At 44.4% G+C, this 26610-nt stretch overlaps 1 protein-coding gene across 1 annotated transcript in view; it reads left to right on the top strand.

Annotated features, from left to right (window-relative positions):
• Positions 1-26610, top strand: part of LOC147734892 (C-type lectin mannose-binding isoform-like) — a 270629-nt gene that overhangs the window by 211709 nt on the left and 32310 nt on the right. Inside the window, exon 6 of the mRNA XM_086953670.1 lies at positions 4680-4755. Coding sequence (XP_086809796.1) covers positions 4680-4755 — 76 coding nt within the window. The remainder of the gene's footprint in view (positions 1-4679; positions 4756-26610) is intronic.

Below are 26610 nucleotides of genomic sequence, written 5' to 3'. Positions count from 1 at the left end.
GAACCCTGACAACTACAGACCCTTTACAAATGGACCTTTCCTGGGCATACTGATAGAAATAGCAGAGTTTGCCCAGATGTCACAATTAATTGAAGAGAATGACATACTTTCAGACTTCCAAACAGGATTCCGTCTGTGAAGAGGCTCTGAATCTGCCCTCCTTGCCATCCAGGATGACCTGAAGAATACAGTTGACCGTAACAGGGTTGCTGCGCTACTCCTCTTGGAAGTCTCAGTTGCCTTTGACACTGTTGACCATGAGACTCTGAAACAAAGACTCTATGAAGCTGGCATAGAGGGAACTGCTCTAGACTGGATCGCGTCCTACCTTCGAAACAGAACTAATGCCATCCATACACCACCTTTCTCATTCAAACCGTACTCCACAAAAGCAAAAAAACTAAAATACTCACGTGTGGCGATTGGAAACATTACAACCCACTTGCCGCATGGCCTAATGAACTGGGATCACCACCTAAAGTATCAATGGAAGTATGAAACCTCGGAATGACCATGGACTCCAAGTAGTCGATGAATGCCCAAGTGGACAAACTAGCAAAATCAAGATTTGTCACTATAAAAACCCTGCAACTAATTTTCCCTCATTTGGGATTTCCACACAAGGTCCAAGCTACCATCTCCCTTGTTCTGTCCAAACTCGATTACACCAATAGCCTCTAACACGGATCACCTTTAACAACCATGAAAAGACTACAACGGATTCAGAACTCGGCTGCCAGACTACTCTTGCATATCAAACCGCGAGACCACATCTCCCCTGCCTTGAAAGCCCTGAATTGGTTACCGGTTGCCAGAAGATCCACGTTCAAGCTGCTTTGTATCACCCACAAAGCAATACATGGAATGGGACCACTCTTCATCAGGAATAAAATCACCAAACACATTCAACAAAGTACCCTCCGCTCTAAAGGAGCATCTTGCCTCAAAATCTCTAGATACAAGAAAAAAACCACGGGCGGCACATCCTTCTCTGTTCAAGCAGCCAAACTATGGAACTCTTTACCTTGCAACATAAGGTCCACCGACAACCACCTTATCTTCAGAAAACGACTCAAGAATTGGCTCTTCCCCACATAAGCACCAGACGCAAACAGAAATTTACAGCATATTCCTCTGTATATAAGCATTTGTTGTCCCTTTAGATATGTACCTATCTTTGTGCATTGCTTTGTATAAACATGTAAAATAATTATGTTGTTTAGAAGAGACAAAAAAAGAAAGAAAAATGTCATATTATTAATAAATAAATAACAATCATCTTTGGTCTACATGTAAATACGTCCATTGTGCATCTATGCACCTTCCATGTACTTGGATCTGTGTGTCTGTTAATTTTCTCCTGAAAAAGCATAACCAATGCACTACTCAATTTCTCATCCTGTGCCTCTGTCAATATATTTAATCTACATATACTTACCTCCTTTATGTAGCTATATACTTTCAATGTACTTATGGATCTATATATTTATCACTTTCTTCTAATTTAGCATTTCCAATGCACTTCCCTATTTCTCAGCCTATGCTTCTCTCAATATATCTTCTAACCCAACCGTCTGACTCACCTCAAACTTCCTTCTACTACTCTTTCAAATGTACTACCCTATCTCCCATCCTGTACATCTATCAATATCTCCTCTGAATCCACTCTCTCATTTATCCCAAACCACATACCACTACTACGATCCCCCCAAAAACCTTTCTAGACTCTCTCCTACTCTACCCCTGCTTGCATCATCTGACACCTTTTTTACTATACCGATCCCCTAAAACAAACCTGCTTAAAATCTTCCCTCTGACTCCTCCCCTCAAAAACTCCTTTTTACTCATCCAAAAGCCTCCTCCTACTGCTAAGACCTAAAAAGTTTTTTTTAAATCAACCTTCACTGTTTTATCCCTCACCTATCCTTTTCAATCCAAATTAACAGACTAACATGTTCACTTCTCACATTCCATATTCAAATATACTAATTCACCACTAATCCTTTATGTGTTACAAAGTAGCGTGCTATTCGCCAATAAAACGTCTCAACACCCCTTCAGGGTTACAAGCGCTATATAAATGCAAACCTCTTCCCTTTCCTACTCCTCCCCAACCCTTCTCAATCCAAATAACTGACTAACATATCCACCACTAAAATTACTTTCATGTTTCACCATACTAATTCAACACTAATCCTTATGGGTTTCAGATTAGCGTGCTACTTGCACTTCAAAGCCTCATCAGATGTAGCAAGCGCTTTATGAATACAAACCTCTTTCCCTCTTCTATCTCGCCACCTACCCTTCTCTACCCAAATAACTGAATAACCTATACATTACTCAAATTACTTCATATTTTACTATACTCATTTTCAATACTAATGCTTTTTGATAGATAGATAGATAGATAGATAGATAGATAGATAGATAGATAGATAGATAGATAGATAGATAGATAGATAGATATCCTTTATTGTTTGATTAAATAAAATCTTAAAATAAAACAAATTCGTTCAATAATCCATTATATACATTTTGAATGGCAGCAATTTTTAAAAAACTCGATACATCTTATTAAGTGGGTATTATTGATAAAATTCGTTAGAATGAGGTGAGAATAAAGCAAATCAGTAAAAGATTTTGAAAGGAAAAAAATAAAATAGTTATTCATTTACTGTTTCCTGGAGTTCTAATTTTTTCCACACTTTCATTAAAAAATTTACCAATGCAGAATTCATAGATACTCTTTCATTTCTCAGTTCAGAGCAGAGACACAATAGGTGTATAATGTTCTCCTCCCCAGATTTTCACAGCCAACAGACAGTGTCCTTTTCGCTCTTTTTCCAAGGTGGTAGATGGCATAGTCCCGGCAAAACACCAAAACGTGCTTTAAAAAAATAAGTGTTTGCTTTTCAGTGACCCTGGCGTATTCAAGTATTGCTGTGACATCTTTTTTGAGAAACCATTTAATATAGGCCATGCATATTTTCGGTTTGAAAAAGTGGCTTTGTCGCTTATCAATGATAAAAGGTCCGTTGTTTTGTTGACAATTTTCTTAAATGATGCCTGAGTCATAGTAGAATCCCAAAATGGCCTAAGTTCAAATTCTTCTAATGCTGTATGGGTTCCTGAGTTGCGTGCTACTCGCCATAAAAGCGCTTCCACATCCATCAGGGGAAACAAGTGCTATATGAATGCAAACCTTTCTTCCTCTTTTATCCCTCCGCTATCCTGCTCACTCCAAATAACTGACTAATATCCACCATTGAAATTACTTTCATATTTCACCATATTAATTCACCACTAATCCTTTATGGGCTTCCTGAATAGCGGGCTTCATCACCCCATCAGGGGTAACAATCGCTATATTTAAATACAAACCTTTTTTCCTCCTATATCCTTCTGCTATCATTCCAAATAACTGACTAACCTATTCACCACTTAAAATGTACTTACACGTTTCACAATACTAATTCAACACTAATCCTCTATGGGTCCCGGAGTAGCGTGCTACTTGCCGAAAAAGTGCTTTGACGCCTCGTCAAGGGTAGTAAATGCTATATAAATGCAATTACAATACAATACAGTATTTGTTTGCAGTTTTCTTTCTGCTACCACCAGAAGGGAGTAAACCTGTGTTCTCAGCCGGGGGAGTGCGTGCAGGGCGGTGGATTTCAGCTCCCTACCTGCACTTGCACAGGCAAGGAACAAATCAGTGTCACTGGTGATATAGTATCTAAACCTCACACACTCGCCATGTACTTCACTTAAAGTCCCTTTATTGTTTGATTTTCAAATAACTGACTAATATCCACCATTGAAATTACTTTCATATTTCACCATATTAATTCACCACTAATCCTTTATGGGCTTCCTGAATAGCGAGGCTTCATCACCCCATCAGGAATAACAAGCACTATATTTAAATACAAACCTTTTTTCCTCCTCTGTCCTTCTGCTATCATTCCAAATAACTGACTAACCTATTCACCACTTAAAATGTACTTACACGTTTCCCTATACTAATTCAACACTAATCCTCTATGGGTCCTGGAGTAGCGAGGTACTTGCCGAAAAAGCGCTTTGACGCCTCGTCAGGGTTTGTAAGCGCAAAATAAATGCAATTACAATACAATACAATATTTGTCTGCAGTTTTCTTTCTGCTACCACCAGAAGGGAGTAAACCTGTGTTCTCGGGGGAGTGTGTGCAGGGCGGTGGATTTCAGCTCCCTGCCTGCACTTGCACAGGCAAGGAACAAATCAGTGTCACTGGTGATATAGTATCTAAACCTCACACACTCGCCATGTACTTCACTTAAAATCCCTTTATTGTTTTAATTTTCTTTCAGTGTCTATCTATCTATCTATCTATCTATCTATCTATCTATCTATCTATCTATCTATCTATCTATCTATCTATCTATCTATCTATCTATTTATCTATCTATCTATCTATCTATCTATCAAATTTTCAAGGAGACATAGTGATAGAAAACAAAATTAAAATAATGTAATAATGACAGATAAAGGTGGAGACATTAAAAAAAATAATACATGTGTATAAACAAAAATATATAGCTTGCGCAGAATAATTTCGTAAATGAAAGCAAGTATCCTTACAAGACATGTCATGCTTTTGGTTGCAATTTCAATAACATATTTTGTTCCTTTCCAATAGGACATGTGACCTGGAATGATTACCCTCTAACTCCTTATGTATATCCTTTTGTCTGCAAATATTATCTGGGCAATCGGTAAGACTTTCCTACTTTTTAAAATGTTCTGGAAAAAAATACACAATCTTACTATACTTAGGATTTCCATTACATTAAAACATTTTCAATTGCAATAGTAATCCCCTTATTTTAATGTTTTTATAGCCCATTGCAAATTACACAAATAATCTAGTGTGAGGACGGTTTCCCTTAGTGTTTAGTATTTGATACCATATGAGGTTCAAACAGGTTAAAGTATACACTTTGCCATAAACGTTTGTATTCTGTATCTATTAGGAGCACCACTGATAAGCTTGTTGCTTCATTTTTTTTAAAAAACACAATTTCATTGAGTTTATTAATTTCGTATAGCATATGAGATACATTGCGGTGAATAAAAACATAATGTAGAACCGGAGTTCTTGTGATAGAACAATACAACCAAACTGTCAGCGTTTACATGAGCAATTATACATAGTAGCGTTGTATATTATAGCGATGTAGTAAGTATAGTACATTAGGAATACATTTGTAGATAAACAGCCACATGTTATAAAAATTCGTGTTTATGCAATGAACTATATATTACTAACCCTTATACTGAACAACGACTCCCCTCCCCCTGGTTCTCCTGCTTCCTATGTAATCACAATCATGACAAAAGGTTATATTCTCTTGCTTAAAAACCATATAGGTGTACTGATAATATACATTTATATACTCCTAGGTATTAAAATATTGGGAAGATGTGGTATTATACGGGTTCAGTCGAGTTAGGCAATATGGATGTGGGAGGTGTTGGTGTATCTTGAGATGCTAGAGTAGCCAGTGGGTCTATAGCTTTCAGGGCTTCCAACATCTGATCCCATTCCATAGAGATGGGTATTTTACGTAGAGCAAGATATTCTTCTTGTCTAATAGTCCCACTCTCTGCAGTGTCCCAACTGACCATTTCTGCAAGCCAGGAAAGTGGTGTAGGAGGAGAAACAGATTTCCATCGCAAGGTGATGGCACGTTTCACCAGTAGAATAGCCTTGTCTGCAAATCTATCACTGACTTTCTGTCCCTTTGGACACTTGTGTAGACCCAACAGACAAATGTCTGCTGTCGTCCAGACAGTGATTTCTTGCACCCTGTCGAGTGCCCGAATCCCCGTAACCGCGGGTAATCCCATGAAATATGGAGTAAGTCAACATCAGCCTCTTGACATCTAGGACAAGAGAGTTTTGCATTCTGGTATGTACTATTACGCCGGTGGGGTGTGAAATATCCCCTATGTAAAATCATGTATTGTATATATTTAAATTTAGCATTTCTATACACTTTCTTAGGGAATTCTAATATGGAAGCCCACTCTTTCTATATAGTTCATTTTACCGGGAGAGGAGTTAGTGGTATTCCCGGATGTGTGCCCTTATGCCCCTGTATAACCAATGAGTAAGGTGACGTCCCCTTCCCATTAGATGCAATGTATGGACTAGCTCATTAGTTGGAGGTTCAATTCCTTCAAGAGCCCAACGGCGTTTAATGTAATGAGAGATAGTGGCAGTCAGTGGGACCCTTTGAGTGCGAGTGAAATTATAGTGGTCTGCTAGTGTTTCTTCTATAAACAGTGTTCCAATCGTTGTCACTCCTTCTTGTGTCCATTGGGACACAGCACATTTAGAAATTACTGCAACGGCAGTAGGTATCCCAAGCAGGGGGATATTGGGAGAGTATGTGGAGACTCTTTTAGTGTATTGGAGCAGTGGGGCAACTGCGGGTGGATTATTAGCATTTGGCAGCAGTAATGTGTGAAGAGTACCCTGATTAAGAAGCTGTGGTGTAAAACCTATTTCGTGTATATGTCGTGCTTCTAGCCAGTATGATATCCATTGTAGTTGACTGGCCATGCGCTTGGCCCGAAAGTCCAGAGCTCCCAGACCTTCTACTTCTGGCGTAACTGCAGTTTAGCCAGACTCACCCTCCTACGACCCCTGCCCCAAGTAAGTTCTGATAGGAGGGTATCTAGTATACAAAAGATTTTGGCTGGGATTATTTTCGGTAGATTAGTGAAAAAATATGAAAGTCGAGGGAGCATTACCATTTTGGAGATGGTCACTCTGTCCATCACGGACAAAGGTAATGAGGTCCAAAAAGAGATCTGTATCCTTAAGGATCCTACCGTTTTCAACAGATTTCCATCTATTAGGCCTTGGGAAGATCTATATATTTGTATGCCCAAATGCTCAAAAGCTTGTGGAGCCGTCGAGAGAGTAAAATTGCCAAATTTAATGGGGTCTGGATTTTCTTTATGCCTCATATAGAAAGCATGTGATTTGTTTCCGTTGATTGCTAACCCTGGTACCTGTTCAAATTGTTGTAAAATAGACGCGATAGGTTCTATATCTGTAGTGAGATCTTTTAAGAAAAGTATAAGGTCGTCGGCATAGGCAGACATTATATGTATGGAATTTCTTATTAGAATACCCATATCTGTGGCTTTGTTGCAGAGATTAATGAGCAGGGGTTCTACAGCCAGGACAAATAACAGTGGCAACAAGGGGCTTACTTGCCGAGTTCCCCTTGCTACTGAATAACAATGGGATATATGAGAGCCAATCCTGCCCTGTGCCATGGGGGCGGTATATAGTAATTTAATCCATTGCAAATAACGTCTTGGGATGCTAAATATTTCCATAGCTGCCAGCATATACGTTCAATTACCTGTATTGAATGCTTGTAGCAGGTCAAAGGAGATACACCCAGTAGTACAGGAGAAGTCCGCTGCAGCTTCCATTATATAATGGAAATGTCAGATATTTAGGGAGGTACTGCGGCTAGCCACAAATCCACATTGATCAGTGTGGATTAGTTTTGGAAGATAGGGAAGGAGTCGCTTGTGTAATATTTTACTGAGTATTCTATACTCAATGACGGGAAACAACCTTTACAACGCAACTTTTACAACGCACTACCATTACAACAAAACTTTTACAACCCAACATCCATTACATCGCATGCCACACAACGCAACCATTACAACGCATGACACTACAACGCATACCACTACAACGCATGTCATTACAATGCAGTCATTACAACGCATACCATTACAATGCATTCCATTAGCATCCAACACTTACCCTACTGTTGCACCCCCTGGAGTTAGAATAGTAATTTTTACCCCCACACTATCCAACACTTACCCTACTGTTGCACCCCCTGGAGTTAGAATAGTAATTTTTACCCCTACACTATGCAACACTTACCCTACTGTTGCACCCCCTGGAGTTAGAATAGTAATTTTTACCCCTACACTATCCAATACTTACCATACATGCAATGTAATGTTATGCGTTGTAATGGTATGCATTGTAAAGGTAGTATGCGTTGTAATGGAATACGTTGCAAAGGTAGTTTTTAAAAATTTGTTGTAATGGCATGCGTTGTAATGGAATGTGTTGTAATGGATGTCGCGTTGTAAAAAATGTGTTGTAAAGGTATGCATTGTAAAAGTATGCATTTTAACGTCATACAACCCTCGGTGAGTAATAATGAAAGGGGTCGATAACCCGACATATCACAGGGACCTCTATTCGGTTTGGGGCGAGAATTAACTAGTGCTTGCATAGTGTCAATGGAAGAGTGCGCCTCTCGTTGGCTGTCTTATGTAGGTTCTCTAGGCATGGGGCAATTTTTATCAGCATATGTCAAATAAAACTAAGTTGGTAGTCCATCCAGCCCTGGAGTCTAATTATTTGGAAGGTCTTTAATGGCTTATTTTATGTCTGTTTTAGTTATAGGAGCTTCTAATTCTGAAAGAGCGTCAGTTGTTAGTGTAGGGAACGTGAGAACATCCAAAAAGGCTGCTATGTACTCAGGTGATGTAATAGCTGGTGCGCTGTATAGTTGTTTGTATTAGGCACAGAATGCAAGATTGATCTCTGCTTGCATAAGCACAAGAGTACCTTCTGGGAGAAGTATTTCTGGTATTGGAACTGGGGGGGGGGGGGCATTGCGTGTGAGACATGTGAAAAGGGTACCTGATTACTCTGCCTCCTTATGACTATATTGAGCGTATGCACTATAATCTAGTAGGCGAAGTCGCTCAAAAAGTTCAGCGTGTTGGATTCTGGATTTCTGTAGTTGTACTTGTTTAGCAGAGTCATTAATAGCGTTGTTCTCTAAATTATGAAGGGAATCCTCTACTATGGTATGGTTCTTGTGTGCTTCCTGCCGGGCTTCTACAGTTGCCCATATTGCCGTGCCCCTGATCACTGTTTAAAAGCATCCCACTCCACCAGGCGGGAAGAAGCACAATTATAATTATCTTCATAATAATTAGTAATGGCAGATCCTATTGTAGCACAGAAAACCATGACTTCTAGTGTTTGAAGCCATAACCTCCATGTTGGGACTGGGGTGTGCACCCTCCCCCATTCAAGAGTTAGTTGAAGCAGATTGTGGTCGGAGAGTGTTTTTTCAAGATATGTGGAGTCGGAAACCTGGGATATCAAAGAACTGGACCAAAATATCATGTCTAGTCTAGTGTGTAATTGATGTGGGGGGGAATAGAATGAAAATCCTCGACTAGTAGGATGTTGCAGGCGCCACGCATCCAGTAGCGTCTAGCCCGCTGCTCAAGCCTGCGTTTTTAATATAGACAGCTCCCTGAACCAGGGGGTGAAAGCGATCTACATGGACATCTAAAATAGAGTTATAGTCCCCACCAAGGACCCATGGATATACGCCCCAATCTGCAATTACTGTCTTTAGGGTAGTGATGTAGGCATTTTGTTCATAATTTGGTACATATACACTGCCAATAACTATCGGAATGACATATAGTCTGCCTGTAGCAATACATAACCCCCTGCCGTGTCTATATGCTGGTCCACAAGAACAAATGGTACCCCATGTCTGATCCAAATGAGTGATCCTCTTGCAAAGGCAGAATAGGATGTATTAAATATTTGGCCTTTCCATTTTTTACACATTTTGGACACTTCTAAATTGGTTAGATGTGTTTCTTGAATAAGGGCTATTTGCACTTTTTGTCTATTTATTTGGGCATAAATTCTATGGTGTTTGTGGACTGATCCCATTCCCCGTACAGTCCATGTTAGCAGTTTGTATTTGCCCAACACAGCCATTCAATATCAGACAGATAAAAGAAAATATCCTGGAGAGGCACGAGGAATACATTTCAACATATGAGATAGGGTGAGCCAGGAACCCATGAATCCTCAAAAACTACAACGCCCAATACTGGCCAACCATTAAACGATGTTGGTCCAAACTTTTCCAATAACATAGTAAGTCCAAACGGTTATGCAGTATAATAACTGCAAGGGGGGTGGTTCCTATGCCAGACATGACTTTACAGTTCCAAACAGAGCTACACTCATGGGGGGACCCTATAACATGATTAAAAAAAACATTTAAAAAAAAATCTGGAGGTAAAAAGACAAAATAATAATACATTGATAGTATCTTACTTCCCTCTGGCATGTTGGGTCAGGTCCTTAATTATAACAGTCCGTTATGTCACATTCCATTGTTGTTAACAAAATAAGTCTTTTACAATCTGCTGGCTAATGGAGGGAAAAAGAACATCATTACTTTCAGAGTCAGAAAGGTTATCACCTGATTGTTCCGGAGACGTAATCTGGATAGGGTCACACATTAAGGTGGCCGCCGCCAACACTTATTTCTGTTCTAATAGGGCCTGTACCGTTGATGGCTTTTTGGTGGAGAGTTTACATGTTGGTCTGTTGCGTCAGAGTCGAGGTCTATTTGTCTGTGTTGAGACACGTTGTTGTTGTTGCTGATCAATATTGTCTAGGGTCTGAGAAGGTAGAGTTGACTCTAGCCAGTCATTTGCTGCCTGAGGGCATTCAAAAAAGTGGGATTTCTGATTGTGTATAATTTTTAGTTGTGCTGGAAATAGTAGGGCAAATTTCAAATTGAGAGCCTGAAGTTTCCGCTTAAGTGGCTGGTAGGATGCCTTTTGGCATTGCACTTTTACAGTATAGTCTGGGTAGAGAGAGATTCAATTGTTTTCATATGTATTGGAACATTTTCTCTAGCCTTTTGCAGCAGTAAATCACGGTCTCTAAAGTTCAGGATATGGGCTATTAGTGGTCTGGGCAGTGTTCCTGCTGTTGGGGAGCCCGTAGGGATCCGGTGTTCCCTTTCCACACAGAAAAAGTCAGATAGGCCTTCCGGGGACATTTTTCCACGAATTGGGTCGTCGATGGTGCCCTCAGAACGCTCTGGCATTCCAATGATGCGAACATTATTACGTCCGACCCTACCTTCAGCATCTTCATCTCTGTCGAGAAGAGTTGCCAGTTGTTTTTGCATTTGCAATAGTTGATCCGCATGGTCTTTATGTTGTGGTACTATTTCTAGTAGTATTTGTGCATGGTCTTTAATCATATCAGACAGTTTATTACGCAAGAGGGTGAAGCCAGTAGTGCCAATTTGGTGCTCAATGGATTGACATGAGTTTTTTATTTCTTGCAAAATTTGATCCAGCTTATCAGGAGCAGCTGGTAAATTTGTGGGTGGGACACAGTTTATGGAGGATGATTGAGAGGCTGAGTCAGAGCCTCTGGTTTGGCACTTCTGTTGATGGCATTTCAGACTGTTTTCCTTTTGTGCACAGCATTTCAGTACATGTGGTGAAGTTGAAGTGAGAGGGAGAGCAATGTAGGGTATAGCCACAGGGTAGAATGACTGACTTGTTATTTATGCCAACGATAGAGACCAACTTACATTTGTGGTTGTATGAAATTGTTCACTCCAGAAACCTGAGTAGTCACTGGTCCAATCTTTTGGTGATTGGTGGTGGAGTGCAGAGGTTCACTGGGCAAGAGGTCCACGATAGGAAACCTCCGTCTATACAATAGTTGGGAAAGGGGGTCATATCTGCGGTGTTGTTCAAGTGCCCGCCCAACCGCAAATTATAAATCAAAGCAAATGCAATGTATCAGGACAAATATCACAGTCACTAGTGCATAGATAGATATGGCGCCAAGTTGTGCAGCATAGAGTATTAAGTATACACTGTATTTGTGGGGGCCCGAAGACGAGTAAACCAGATCCTTTTTAGATGCCCAGCTGAGGTATATATGTTACCGTTTTCCCCACCGAGATTGCAGCTTGAGCAAAGGCCCCATTAGCAGTTTAATGTGGCTCTGTATCAAGTGTGCATAAGGTCAGGTCCTCTATTTGCTTGTGTTCAGTAAACATGAAGGGGGATCTGCAGGCACCACATACAGCAATGGCAATGGCGGGAGGGGTGCACCAACCAACTTCAACCCCAAGAAACGACACAGCTGAAGAGTAGAAGGTTCACTCCTCAACACTTGTGGCGCAGATAGGCTTCCCTAGGGCTCCGGTATGCAGGCAGGGAGAGAAGCCAACGCAGGGCCAGTATGAATGGCACAAATACCTCCCGCAGGACGAGGGGGGGCACGCACCCCCCCCCCCCCCGAGCCACAGGCTTTACCAGCACACCGGGTCACAGGATCGCGCCAGGGGGACACCGCTCACCTTGATATCCATGATATATGCAGGAGACAGGCCCAATTTATGCGAAGGCCCAGTCGAGGTTTTTCCACCGGCCCCAGTTCAGTGCCAGTAGTGGTGTAGTTAGGCCCCTTCCATGTCCTCGCCGTGTAGTCGGAAAGAAGGGCATTCCCAGCAGCAACAAAGGCAATCTGGAGGCACCCACCAGACCACAGGGCGCCTCCGTTCAAACTCCAAAAAGCGCTGGTGATCCGATCTCCAGTGCCACGTCTGGTGGTCCTTCTGGGGGTCCTCCTCCGCCTCCACGATATTTGTTAAGCCCAGCCCCAAGCTGAATGCTGATCAGCCGATGGCCTCCGTTGTCCATATCAAGGCTCTCCCATGACATGAAGGGTACTTTTGGGCCTGGATTGGTCTCTGCACACCCCTCGCAGACCACGTCTCTGAAGCCGATGGCCCAGGGTGGCAGTCGAGTCGGCCGAGAAAGGCCACGCTCAGTCGTGAAACTCGCTTACGGCTCCCCTGGACAGATCTGGGTTTCCAGAGTAGACACTCGAACTGACTGTTGTCCACAGCATCCTGCTCCCAAGAGGGGAAGCAGTGTTAGAAATTACCCCCAGGTTGCACAGTAATTACAGAATTAAGCGGGTCCCACACAGGAGCTCCGTCAGTGTGTGTCCGCCTTGCTTGGCGGTTAGCTACGCCCCTGCTTGTTGCTTCAGTTAGTGATGATGGAAATAGTGCAGATCCATCAATTGATGGTGGAGGAGGAAGAATTTCTAAACCCCTGTTAGTTTGAGTGAGCCTGCCACAGATGTTCTGTTACTTCATCTTCAAATCCTAGTGCCTGATTTAGAGTTGTGTGGCTTGGATACTCCATTATAAGCAGAACAGATGTCCTATACCCCTCATTACAGTGCTTTAGGATGTAAAGCACTTGTAACAAGGAGGACAGGATATCCGTCATATTTGTGATGGAGTATTCCATCCACCAAACTATCTGTTTTTTGGTTGGCATAGGCCTCAGTTTTACCCCTTCTGTTTGCCTTTTTTTTTTTACTAATTAAAAGCATTGAACATTTGGGCAAATACACCTTGCAGTGCAAGCAAGATACAAAGTGTTGCAATGAGGATTACGCTTCGCAAGACCTTGCCTGAAAAGGAGGACCCGCGGTAGGACCCACAGCAGCAACCACAAGCCCCAGCAGACACCGGGTTGACCTGCAGTGAGCTTGCCCCGCCCTCCATCGACCGGGGCTTTAAATTTTAAATACTTCTCGCGTCTCCCTCTCCGCGCGAGACACTTCGCATGACCTTGCCTGAAAAGGAAGACCCGCGGTAGGACACGCAGCAGCAGCAGCAAGCCTCAGCAGACACCGGGGTGACCTGCAGTGAGCTTGCCCCGCCCTCCATCGACCGGGGGCTTTAAATACTTCTCGCGTCTCCCGCTCTGCGGAAGACGCTTCACAAGACCTTGCCTGAAAAGGAGGACCCGCGGCAGCAACCGGGGTGTCCTGCAGTAAGCTTGCCCCACCCTCCATTGACCGGGGGCTTTAAATACTTCTCATGTCTCCCGCTCCGCAGGAGATGCTTTGCAGGACCTTGCCTGAAAAGGAGGACCCGCGGTCGGACCCGCAGCAGCAACCACAAGTCCCCGCAGACACCGGGGTGACCTGCAGTGAGCTTGCCCCGCCCTCCATCGACCGGGGGCTTTAAATACTCCTTGCGTCTCCCGCGGAGTGGGAGACGCTTCGCAAGACCTTGCCTGAAATGGAGGACCCGCGGCAGCAACCACAAGCCCCAGCAGACACCGGGTTGACCTGCAGTGAGCTTGCCCCGCCCACCATCGACCGGAAACATCAAATTGCTTGATTCCTCCCGCTGTGCGGGACTCGTGCGGGCAGGCGCCTGGCTAAGCCCGGGCAAAGGGCGGGCCGTCTGTGGCCGTCGGATGCCGAAGGAGGCTGGGCTCGGCCACCCTCCTAACTTCTCCTGTTGAATCACAAAGGTACTGTTAACTCTTGAACTCGAACAATGGGGAAAAGTATGGAGGGGGGCGGAGGGTCCAAACGTGCTGCTAAAAAGGAAAAAGCCAAGGAGGAGAAAGAAAGTAGCAAAGCACCGAGGGGAAAATTGTGTTATGACCCGTATTGAAGAACTAATCGAGGACTGTGGGTCTCTACCTATGTCTGAAAATCCCTCTAATTGGAAGCTAGCTGAGAATGCAGGGGAAGTTGTAGAAGAGACAAGGAGGACCAGTAAACAGGGCTCAATAGTGGTTCCTAATATGTTTTTAGGAAAAAAGCAAAGTAGTCGAGGTCGTGTTGAAGGGAATGATGCTGTTAGACACAATGAGAATGCTAGCATTGATACAGAGCCAGGAGCTATTTGTCCCCCTGTGGTTGAGCCTATTATACTTTGTAAAAATAGGTTTTCAGCATTAGTAAATATTGAATGTCCTGATTTTGAGATTGAATGCCCTATAAATCAGTTAGGTAATCAAGATGTCTTACGAGGGGCTAGCGACTTGGCACAGGGGGGTTCTTCTGATTCTTCTGTACTTTCCTTTCCCATTGGGGGTGATAGCACTGCTTTGATTAGTGTGGTCAATCAATTATGTAAGCTAATTCAGGGCATGCAAGCTAAGATCGAAGTTCTCACCACCACAGTAAATAATGTTACATCTGGCTGTGGCCCTTGCCCTACTTGTCGTCTGGGCAAAAAAACATTGATTGACAAACCCCCAGACCAGCAAAAGGTGATAGCTCAATGCACTGTGTCCATTCGGAGCAGTGATAGTTTGCCAAGACAGGCTGGCGCCTTGTACAGTGAAGTGGCTGAAGCAAGGAAGGGGCTTCCGCAAGCTTCGCTTATGAAAACTGCCAAGCATTCAAATGTAAAAGCTGGGGAAATATCTGGCGATTCCAAACTGAGATCGAGCACCAACTCTAGTTTACTGAGATAGCCTGATAGTAATAATGTATTTATTTATTTATTTTTTATATTTGTATGGCGCACAGCTACCCAAGAAGGGTTTCCCGGCACCGATGACAAATCGGACAAAAGTAGGAGGAAATTGATGAATGAAAGGTTAATTTATTTCTGGAAAAGCCAGGTCTTCAGGTTCTTTCTAGTCAGTCAGTCAGTCAAATAACTTTATTTCCGTTAGTTAAAACCATAAAAGCAATACACAGTTCATAATACAAAAATAAAATTACAATTAAATAGGTTTAGACATGATTACAAATCCTATGTGAATTCATTAAAAAGGTATTTAAAAGGAAAAAAATGATTTAAAAAAAAACAATTTAAAAAAAGGTAGATATAGAGAATGGATACTAAACAGCCTAAAAAACGCCTAAAGCACCACTTCCCAGTATGTTTAACACATTACCCCAGGACATATTTTAACAAAATGTCAGATTTGGGGGTTGTTTATCTGAGAGAGTTTTGTTTTATTTAGTCTGGCAGCTGCTACCAGAAAGCAAGCTACACCATATGTGACCTGCACAGAATTAAGCATCTGGAGGTGTAAGAGGGCCGGCCTCACCTGAACAAAGTTTAAGTCTTTCAGGATTGGAAACAGGAATTTTTTACAGGCCTCCAAGTAGTGTTCGCAAAGCATAACTAAATGAAGCGTATCCTGTGTGGAAAAGCAATCACAGGTGCAAGGTGGGGTATTTTCTGGAGTACCCCACTTTGTATAGGAGCCAAGCACAAGATGTATCAGGTTGAAAATGAACCTTATTAAAAGAAAACGGTGGTATGGTTTGGTTACATATTTTAGATAAGGTTCCATAGCCAAGGAGGAAGAAAGTTGGTATATTGACCTCACCATTGGCTTACTAAGCTCAACCGCTTCCCTCTCTGTCTCCAACACATTTCGAAAATGCTGCTTGACCCACCCTACATCCTCATTCTTGAGGCTCTGTGGTAAAGAGTACATGTCCGGACGCCCTAGCCTCACGCATGCCGCTCTAACATACGCCAGCCAAGGTATGCTGACCGCTTTATCCAGGGCCATACAGTCTTTGAGAATGCGGTGATTCAATGTGATCTCCTCATTTGTCCAAGTTTTGACCCAGCATAACAGTGGGGACATTTTTAGGAGGACAGTAATGTATCCCAAGCCCATTTCATTATGGATTGAATATGTGGGAGATGATTTCGGGAGTGACAACAGGGCTCGTATGAAGTTATTTTCTATCATTTGGATGCCTGGGGCTGAGACATAGCCCCAAATATCTGCCCCGTAAGATGCAATTTCCACACATTTGGATCTATAGATACGAGTCATAGCCTCCATAGGTCTCGAACCAAGTCTTTTGGAAAAATGCATGAGAGCTGTGGTAGATCTAATGACTCCGTTTTCCTTCAGTTTCAGCTGGGCACCCCAAGTTCCTCTTTCGTCAAAGGTGACGCCTAAATAACAAAAGAAGGGTACTCTCGAGATTGGAGATTTGTTGCAACTAGAGGTTCTAAGCTTCATGTTTTTCTTACGTGAGCCCGTGACCATGACATGGGATTTTGCTGTATTGATCCTTAGATCCAGGGCTTCCATAAATGCTCCGAAGTGATCTAATAATCTTTGTAGGCCCGTACCTGTGCGAGCTATGAGGACGGCATCGTCCGCGTATAGGAGGACCGGGATAGGTGACCCACCCATACGCGACACGTCCAGAGTAGCTGAGTTCAGGGATTTCCCCAGGGAATTGATGTAAAGTGTAAAAAGGAGAGGGGCCAGGATGCAGCCATGTCTGACCCCTCTCCCTGACCTAAACTTCGCAGTACATCTTCCTTCCCTTGTTACCCTGACAGAAGCAAACAAATTCTGATGGAGGTCGTGCAAGAAATTAACCAAGGTGGTGTCCAAACCCAAATCTCGCAAAATAATCCATAGTTTTGAACGATTAACCAAATCAAAAGCAGAGGATAGATCCATGAAACCCAAATAAAGAAGCCCCCCCTTCACCACGGTGTATTTGCTAATAATAAGGTGAAGATTTAAGCATTGGTCCATGGTCCCCCTATGTGCTCTAAAACCATACTGCAGATCAGAGAGAACCCCGCTCTCCTCAAGCCAATCCCCAAGTCTTTGGAGGATGACTCTGCCCAAGATCTTAACGGCAGAGTCCAACAAGGAGATTGGCCTATAGCAGGCAGGGTCCCCCCTGTTCCCCTTCTTAAACATGGGAACAATAATAGAGGTGGACCAGGAAGAAGGGAAACCAGCCGAAGGTATCGCATTAAAGACATTTGTTAATATTTTTGACCAGAATTGCGGATACTGAATGTAGAGATCGGCAGGGACCCCATCTGGTCCGGGGGCCTTATGTTTGCTTGTGTTTTTTATCGCCCTTTCTACCTCAGTGGTGTTAAATTCCATGTCCATGTTGATTGGATCGTGGGCACTAACTGGGGAAATTGGAACCGTGGATTCATAGATCTGTTTGAAGTGGCAAAGCCATCTATCATCTTCAATCACACAGTCCATGTCAGTTTTCCCATCCTCGGAAAAAAAAGGCTGATTAACAATGGCCCAGAACTTTTTGCTGTCTCTCAATACATCAATGGCTAGTAAACTGTCCCAGGCTTCCTCCTTGATTTGGGTCTTGCGTTTGATAAGTGCAGTTTTATATTCTTTTCTTAGGTTTGCCACTAATGTCCTATCTCTGGGTCTATGTTTTAGTGCTTTCAACAAGACACTATGCGTTAGCGAGCATTCCTTGTTAAACCATTTATGGATATTCTTACTACCTTGCGCACCATACCTTGACTCCAGGTTCTTAGAAATCCTTGCACATATATCCACATAGGCGGCCACTACGTCGGAACCCAAGGAAGTTGGATCTAAGCAAACTGCCATGTTTGCCTCAGTCTCTTGTGCTAATATTTGGAAGAATTGATCAGGAACAATCTTCTCCCATTTTAGTCGCCTTCCCTGGTCCTTAGTCGACAGATCTCTAGAAGCTACCACACCTGTCGTTCTGCCAGTCCGGAAGCAGTCTAGGTCCAGCGTTAGGAGGACAGGGTTATGATCGCTAAAGCTGGCAGTTACAACCCTATATTCACGTGCCTTTACTAAGACCCCTGCTGATACAAAAATGTAGTCTATGACGGTGTTAGCGTCTCTCCCGATGAAAGTGGGCGCTCTAGGCTCGTTATTTCCCTGGTCTGGTTCGAATAGATTTAAATTCGCAAGGAAGGTCTCGAGGCCCTCACCCTCCTTTGTATGTTGAAAGTGGGGAATGCCCTCGGCCGGTAATCCCCCATATCTATCATTATAACAATCCCCCTCACAGGGGTGAATATTAAAATCACCCAGGATAACCATCTCTGGGACGGAAGTGCAATCTTGTCTATAGACTGACAGGAAGTCTAGCAGGGAGGTCAGATGCTCATTCACAAAGGAAACCTCCTTGGAACTATAAAAATGTATAAGCAATAGAATATGCGAATCCGAGATAGTCCACTCCACAATTAACGTGTTCATGGGTGCTGAATCTAGTTTTTGAGGAACCCCCACCAAATTCAGAGAGCACAATGCGAGTAGGCCACCCTTGGCTCTCCCTCTTGGGCCCGAAACTGCTGGAGTAAAAAAGCTACGAAAACCATCCAATGAGAAGCTAGTTGTTGTATCCCATGTTTCTTGGAGGGCCAAGATATCGTGTTGTATTACATGCCCCTGCCATATGGGGTCTGAAGCCTTAGCAGTTAATCCCGCCACATTCCAGGTAAGAATTTTACAGTTTGGCGTGTCAGGATTGGGCAAGGTAAGCGTTCACCTGGTCTCGCCAGCAGCAGGGCCTTTGTCAGACGTTGGAGATGAATTTAATTTTTGCGGGTCCTTCGTACTAATCTCCTTTCGTGGTTGATTAGAGGTGATCTGATTGCTCCGTCCGATTGGGGAATCCTGTGTTTGTCAGTCAACCCAATCTGTGGTTGACAGACATTCATAACGATTAGCCATTGGAAAGTGGTAAAGGTTGTCTTGCCCATTTACAAACTGGTGGTAATAGTGAGGTTGTGTGTGATGTGGGCCAACAAAGAGACCTCCTTGGCGCGGTCTACCTCTTCTTCTCCTAACCAGGTTCCATTCAGCGTCCCCCCCCTCCTCCCATCCATGAGGTTGTATTTCCCATGGGGGGTTAAATCTCTGTCTAGGTTTAAAGTCTTGTGGTCCCTTTAACCAGCTCCATCTGTTGTCTACTTGATTTACTGGTAAATAGAAGTAGGAAAGAGGCCTAGCGGTCACAGTACTTGCCTGATATCTAGGGGCTCCACTGCTACATATAAAATCTACAACTTCAGTATTCTCGAAGGTGACCACTACGCAGTACCCTTGTAGATTTTTTCTGTTACCTCCCACCCACGGAGTTCTCTCTACCATTAAGATATTACTTGGTATGTTGGGCGGAAGGGGGTGGTTTTTGGATAACCAGTGGCATACTTTGTTTTTTAGGGCCTGATAAGATTCTACTTCTGATGGAGGGATTTCAGTAACTCCGGTAAGAATAACAACATAGGGGCAAGCATCAGGAGGGAGATGGATATTTCTGCGAACCGCACCCTTGGCTCTTGGGGCTGCATCAAGATTTGAGGCCAGTGGGGTGAGATCGCCAGATGTGACCTGGGGGGTTGGGTTAATTTTGGTTGTTTTCTGAGCTTGGTCTGTTACAGAGGGCTTAACTTTGGTGCCGCCCTGGTTTGGAGTGTTACTTGGTTTCTTAGGGACAGTATTTTTGGTCTCCAGAGCAGTGTTACCAGCCAGAGATGACTTATTGGCTGTTTTAGGTGGATTGGTGACCTGGGCTGTCTTGTTATTCATAGTGAAACTAGGAGCACTTATATCCTTATGTATATTCTTTAGGATAGTTTCCAGGCAGCGTAGTCTAACCCCTATGGGTTCAAGCAAGCCTTTTAACATATTAAAAATGTTAGTATTGTCTGCGCTTAAACCGTTCCCCTCCTGAGTTTGTTTTGCTGGGTGAGCAACTTCCACACTCAACTCCAAAATTTCCTCCAGACTGTGGTCGATAATAGTATTGTCTGGGAGGCTCAAGGGTAGACCATTCTTAATAGGATGCGGCCCCCCTGTGGGAATGGATGAGACTACCAAGTTATTATCCACGATAGAGGGATCGGGAATAACGTTGTGATGGTTAGGAGCAATTTGAACTTTCTTCCCTTTCGGAATGGGTGGTTTATTGACCTTTCGATTTTGTTTAGGGATTGCCCCTTCTATCAGACCCCTTTCGTTTATGGCGGTTGCCGTGTTAGAAGAGTTTGACTCATTTTGGTGCACTCCACTGTCTGATAAGAGGTTAAGATTAGGAGAGGCCTCCAGGTCCTGTTGTATATTAGAAGCGTCAAGATCCCCAGTGACCCTGGTACTATGTACTATGGCCTGAATGTTTGACCGAGAATCGGTATTAGGCGTCTGTGCCTGGGCAATAAGGCCCAAAGAGGATCGCTTGGCCATAGCTAGGTCTTGGGAAACTCTCCTATCCATTAGAATTATTCCCTCATCAATTAGTGCATGGGTGCGGGTGATAAAATCATCCAGAGTTCCAGTAAGTTTTTTAGCTCCTGCGGCAGCCATACTTCTGGTTTCCCGACAGTTCATAACAAGCGTTTCCTAAGAGTGATAGCGAGAGGAGCTGAGGGAATCCGGCCAGGGTTTGTGGGCTAGGCCAGGCTCCTCAGGCCTCTGAGGGCCACAGAGGGTCTGCCCTTTGCCCGGGCTTCGCTCGGCGTCCCGCTCGCGTCCCGCTGAGTGGTAGAGCGTTGAAGATAAGGGGGCGTTGCAGCCGGGGGGCGTGTCTTCCTGGGGGCGCGGCCGTGCACACCTGTGTAGCGCAGGGACTCCTGGTCTTACGAGTCCCTGCGGCGCGCTCCCTCGATGGTCTCGCGGTGCTCCCTCCTCCTCCTACCTCAGGCCAGCAGCACAAGCACTCCACCAGCCTCAACCCCACGCCACTCACCGCGCAGCGGCACCTGCGAAGCGGGTGCTGCAAGTTGTTTCTATTGCGGCAGGGCGGTCAATCCCTCCAGGGATACAGGGAGGCCGGGTGGAGACGGAATTGGCGTTCTGGCAGCAACAACAGCACTCAGGTTAGTTTCCGCAGTTAAAAGGGTCCCGCTGCAAGCTGGAAGATTTCACGCTTTTGTGGCCTGGACAGTCGGGGGCGTGTCTTCCTGGGGGCGCAGCCGTGCACACCTGTGCAGCGCAGGCACCCCTGGTCTTACGAGTCCCTGCGGCGCGCTCCCTCGATGGTCTTGTGGTGCTCCCTCCTCCTCCTACCTCAGGCCAGCAGCACAAGCACTCCACCAGCCTCAACCCCACGCCACTCACCACGCAGCGGCACCCGCGAAGCGGGTGCTGCAAGTTGTTAGATTGCGGCAGGGCGGTCAATCCCTCCAGGGATACAGGGAGGCCGGGTGGAGACGGAATTGGCGTTCTGGCAGCAACAACAGCACTCAGGTTAGTTTCCGCAGTTAAAAGGGTCCCGCTGCAAGCTGGAAGATTTCCCGCTTTTGTGGCCTGGACAGTCGGGGGGCGTGTCTTCCTGGGGGCGCGGCCGTGCACACCTGTGCAGCGCAGGGACTCCTGGTCTTACGAGTCCCTGCGGCGCGCTCCCTCGATGGTCTCGCGGTGCTCCCTCCTCCTCCTACCTCAGGCCAGCAGCACAAGCACTCCACCAGCTTTAACCCGACGCCACTCACCGCGCAGCGGCACCCGCGAAGCGGGTGCTGCAAGTTGTTAGATTGCGGCAGGGCGGTCAATCCCTCCAGGGATACAGGAAGGCCGGGTGGAGACGGAATTGGCGTTCTGGCAGCAACAACAGCACTCAGGTTAGTTTCCGCAGTTAAAAGGGTCCCGCTGCAAGCTGGAAGATTTCCCTCTTTTGTGGCCTGGACAGTCGGGGGGCATGTCTTCCTGGGTGTGCGGCCGTGCACACCTGTGCAGCGCAGGGACTCCTGGTCTTACGAGTCCCTGCGGCGCACTCCCTCGATGGTCTCGCGGTGCTCCCTCCTCCTCCTACCTCAGGCCAGCAGCACAAGCACTCCACCAGCCTCAACCCCACGCCAGTCACCGCGCAGCGGCACCCGGGAAGCGGGTGCTGCAAGTTGTTAGATTGCGGCAGGGCGGTCAATTCCTCCAGGGATACAGGGAGGCCGGGTGGAGACGGAATTGGCGTTCTGGCAGCAACATCAGCACTCAGGTTAGTTTCCGCAGTTAAAAGGGTCCCGCTGCAAGCTGGAAGATTTCACGCTTTTGTGGCCTGGACAGTCGGGGGGCGTGTCTGCCTGGGGGCGTGGCCGTGCACAACTGTGCAGCGCAGGGACTCCTGGTCTTACGAGTCCCTGCGGCGCGCTCCCTCGATGGTCTCGCGGTGCTCCCTCCTCCTCCTACCTCAGGCCAGCAGCACAAGCACTCCACCAGCCTCAACCCCACGCCACTCACCGCGCAACGGCACCCGCGAAGCGGGTGCTGTAAGTTTTTAGATTGCGGCAGGGCAGTCAATCCCTCCAGGGATACAGGGAGGCCGGGTGGAGACGGAATTGGCGTTCTGGCAGCAATAACAGCACTCAGGTTAGTTTCCGCAGTTAAAAGGGTCCCGCTGCAAGCTGGAAGATTTCCCGCTTTTGTGGCCTGGACAGTCGGGGGGCGTGTCTTCCTCCTACCTCAGGCCAGCAGCACAAGCACTCCACCAGCCTCAACCCCACGCCACTCACCGCGCAGCGTCACCCGCGAAGCGGGTGCTGCAAGTTGTTAGATTGCGGCAGGGCGGTCAATCCCTCCAGGGATACAGGGAGGCCGGGTGGAGACGGAATTGGCGTTCTGGCAGCAACAACAGCACTCAGGTTAGTTTCCGCAGTTAAAAGGTTCTTTCTAAATCTGGCATAGTTGTCTTCCTTGCGAATGTGAAGCGGGAGCTTGTTCCAAAGAGTGGGCCCTAGTACAGAGAATGATCTCCCTCCCATTCTCGCTAGTTTGAATCTTGGGGTTGAAAAAAATACCGAGGTCTGGGAGCGCAGTTCTCTAGCTGGAAAGTAGGGGGTTGCAAGAGATTGTAAATACTTTGGTGCAGTGCCAGATTTGATCTTAAACATGTAGCTCAGGGCTTTGAACCTGATGCGGTTTTCCACCCTGAGCCAATGAAGGTCAATCAGATGTTTAGACATACTAGATTTTTTAGGGATGTTGCAGAGTAGTCTTGCAGCCGCATTCTGGGCAAGTTGCAGGCATTTGGTGACGGCTTGGTTGGAGCCCAGGTAAAGGATGTTGCCGTAGTCAAGCCGAGATGTGATGAGTGCATTGACTACGGTCTTCTGGGTGGCAAGGGGCAGCATCCATAGGATCTTTCTCAACCATTTCATGATGGTGAAACAAAGGCCGACCACTTTGTTTGCCTCTTGTTTCATTGAAAGGGTGTTATCAATGATAACACCCAGATTTCTCATGTGTGTGGCCGGAGTGGGGATGGAGCCAAGCTAGGGAGGCCAGTGAGATGAATTCCATAGGTCTTTATTTTTCCCCAGGAGAAGGACCTCGGTCTTGTCTCCATTTAACTTCAGCTGGTTAGTTGACATCCAGCCGAAGATATTTTGGAGACCTTGTTTGAGACAAGATGGGGCCATTGGGCTTGACTCTGATAAGGAGAAGATGATTTGGGACTCATCGGCGTATGTCATCAGAGTTAGTCCTGATTTGTCAGCTAGATCAGCCAGGGGTCTGAGGTAGAGATTAAAGAACAAAGGGCTCAAAATAGAGCCCTGTGGTACTCCGTGAGGGGCATTAATGACTCTGAGCAAGCTATAGAGGATGTAATTTGGAAAGTTCTGTATTGGTAGATAGAGGTGATCAACAGCTCTGTGCCAATCTGGATGATATTTTGAAAGTCTTCATGGTTAACGTTCCAAAACTGGGCCCTGGCAAGGATATGGAAACAAGTGATTCCCTAATGAATAAAGCTATTCACTGGATCAGACATACCAGGGGATGTTGATCTGTCATCAGGGATGACATTACCAGAGCTCGAAGGCATACATATCAAGGGGGGAAAACCGATTGTATCGAACTGATCTTTAAGCAGGCAAATATGGCACAAAGCTTGATACTACTAGAGTTCAGAAGTTGTTCCCCTGATCATTCCCTCATACAAATAAGATCTTCTCCCCCTCAACAGTGGTTGGCTGAAATGGGGAGGCGAGTACCAGGAAGAGGGCAGGGTGGCCCGGGTCTGGAGTCCAATGATTGAGTGTCAATAGAGGATGACCACTTAGGTCTGCCAGCCTGCACCGTAGCTGAAACTCCAAGTGTGCACTTAGACCCTAACTTATGTTTTTTTTGTCCAAAGGTAAGTCCGTGGGTTTTTGAGGGCCACGCTGAATCCACACCAGCTTGTCCTTAAAAGAACCCAAATTCAAATGCAAATGCTAATCTCCCTGATGGACTCGAAAAATCTGGTTCAATTATGTCTTGGAATATTGCATGGTTGAACGTCAAGATTCAAAGCCCGGAATGGGTCTTATTTGTCAATCTATATAACATATGCATATTCCAAGAAACCTGGCTACTTGAACCACAGTACTTCCCAGGGTTTCTAAATTTTAGTGTACCAGCGGAAAAAATTGAAAGTGGTCGACCATCAGGAGTTTTGACAATCTGGATCAGGCAGGATTTAGATGCTAAAGTAAAAGTGCTACCTACAAATCATAGAGATATACAGATTGTTTCACTTAAGTTTAAAAAGGCCAAATCTGTAGATATACTACAATGTGTATGCAAGGAGTACAGGGGGAAGAAGTCTGGGACATTCGCCGCCCTAGAAGATCTTATAGATAGATACTCTGCGCAAACACACAATTGTAGTAGGGGATTTTAATACAACTTTTGAGCTGCAGATAAGTGGCGACTGGAACTTTACCGAGGAACAAGATAAGCAGTGGGGTGTCCCAAAAATAGAGCTGGAGCCAGTAAGGAGATGGACTGAACTGGCGATCCAGATTAATTCAATTTGTCTAAATAAAGGGTTAAGAGCAGTCAATGGCAGGACATTGAAGGATAAGGTGGGTGCTATCACTTTTAAAGGTGGTTCAAGGAAAAGTAGGATTGACTATATATTAGTGAATCTCGAATTGTGGACCTACTTAGAGGACATGATGGTTATTGATCGCTTTGAGAGCGATCATAATCCTCTATGTATGGTTCTGACCTACTGGAATGCGCCCATGGCTGACAGGGGACCGAATGAAGAGCCCCCCCCAGCATAGTTCTCTCAAATGACATGCGTCACGTGAATGTCTGACTAATTATCGACAGACAGAATATCGATATACAAAAATATCGCAACACAAATATCGAGGGACAAAATATTGGGATTCTATCTTTAAAAAGGTAAGTACCAAAATATCCGAAAAAAAATATCGAATGTAAAAAATATCGTTTTTTGAACAATATCGTTATATTTTAAATAAATAAAAATATTATATTAACAAAATAATAATTATGAATGTAATAAACATGTTTAAAAATATAATATATTATGAAATATTAACAATTAATGTAAAAAAAAGAATTATTAATAATTATATACTACACAGTATATTTTTCATTAATAATAACTCTAAATTAATTATTTTAATAACTTATAAATATATAAAAATATAATAATATAAATATAAATGTATATACATACAATAGTAATATAAATTACAATTAATAACAACATAAAATTACAAAAAAATACATACATTAAATATATATAAATAATTTTATAAACATAATTTAATTTTAAAAATAACAATTAATAACAAAATAAAAGTAATAATAATAAAATTATAAACATAGATAGCGTAGGGGTAAAAATTACTATTCCCACTCCAAAGAGTGCAACAGTAGGGAAAGTGTTGGATAGCGTAGGGGTAAAAATTACTATTCCCACTCCAGACAGTGCAACAGTATGGAAAGTGTTGGATAGCGTAGGAGTAAAAATTACTATTCCAACTCCAGAGAGTGCAACAGTAGGGAAAGTGTTGGATAGCGTAGGGGTAAAAATTACTATTCCCACTCCAGAGAGTGCAACAGTAGGGAAAGTGTTGGATAGCGTAGGGGTAAAAATTACTATTCCCACTCCAGAGAGTGCAACAGTAGGGAAAGTGTTGGATAGCGTAGGGGTAAAAATTACTATTCCCTCTCCAAAGATGGTAACAGTAGGGAAAGTGTTGGATAGCGTAGGGGTAAATATTACTATTCCCACTCCAGAGAGTGCAACAGTAGGGAAAGTGTTGGATAGCGTAGGGGTAAAAATTACTATTCCCACTCCAGACAGTGCAACAGTATGGAAAGTGTTGGATAGCGTAGGGGTA

The sequence above is a fragment of the Lissotriton vulgaris genome, chromosome 1_2 (genome assembly GCF_964263255.1).
Source record: "Lissotriton vulgaris chromosome 1_2, aLisVul1.2, whole genome shotgun sequence".
In the NCBI taxonomy this organism is placed as follows: Eukaryota; Metazoa; Chordata; class Amphibia; order Caudata; family Salamandridae; genus Lissotriton; species Lissotriton vulgaris.
Note: the sequence above shows the minus strand (reverse complement) of the source record. Positions and strands in the feature narration are given on the sequence as shown.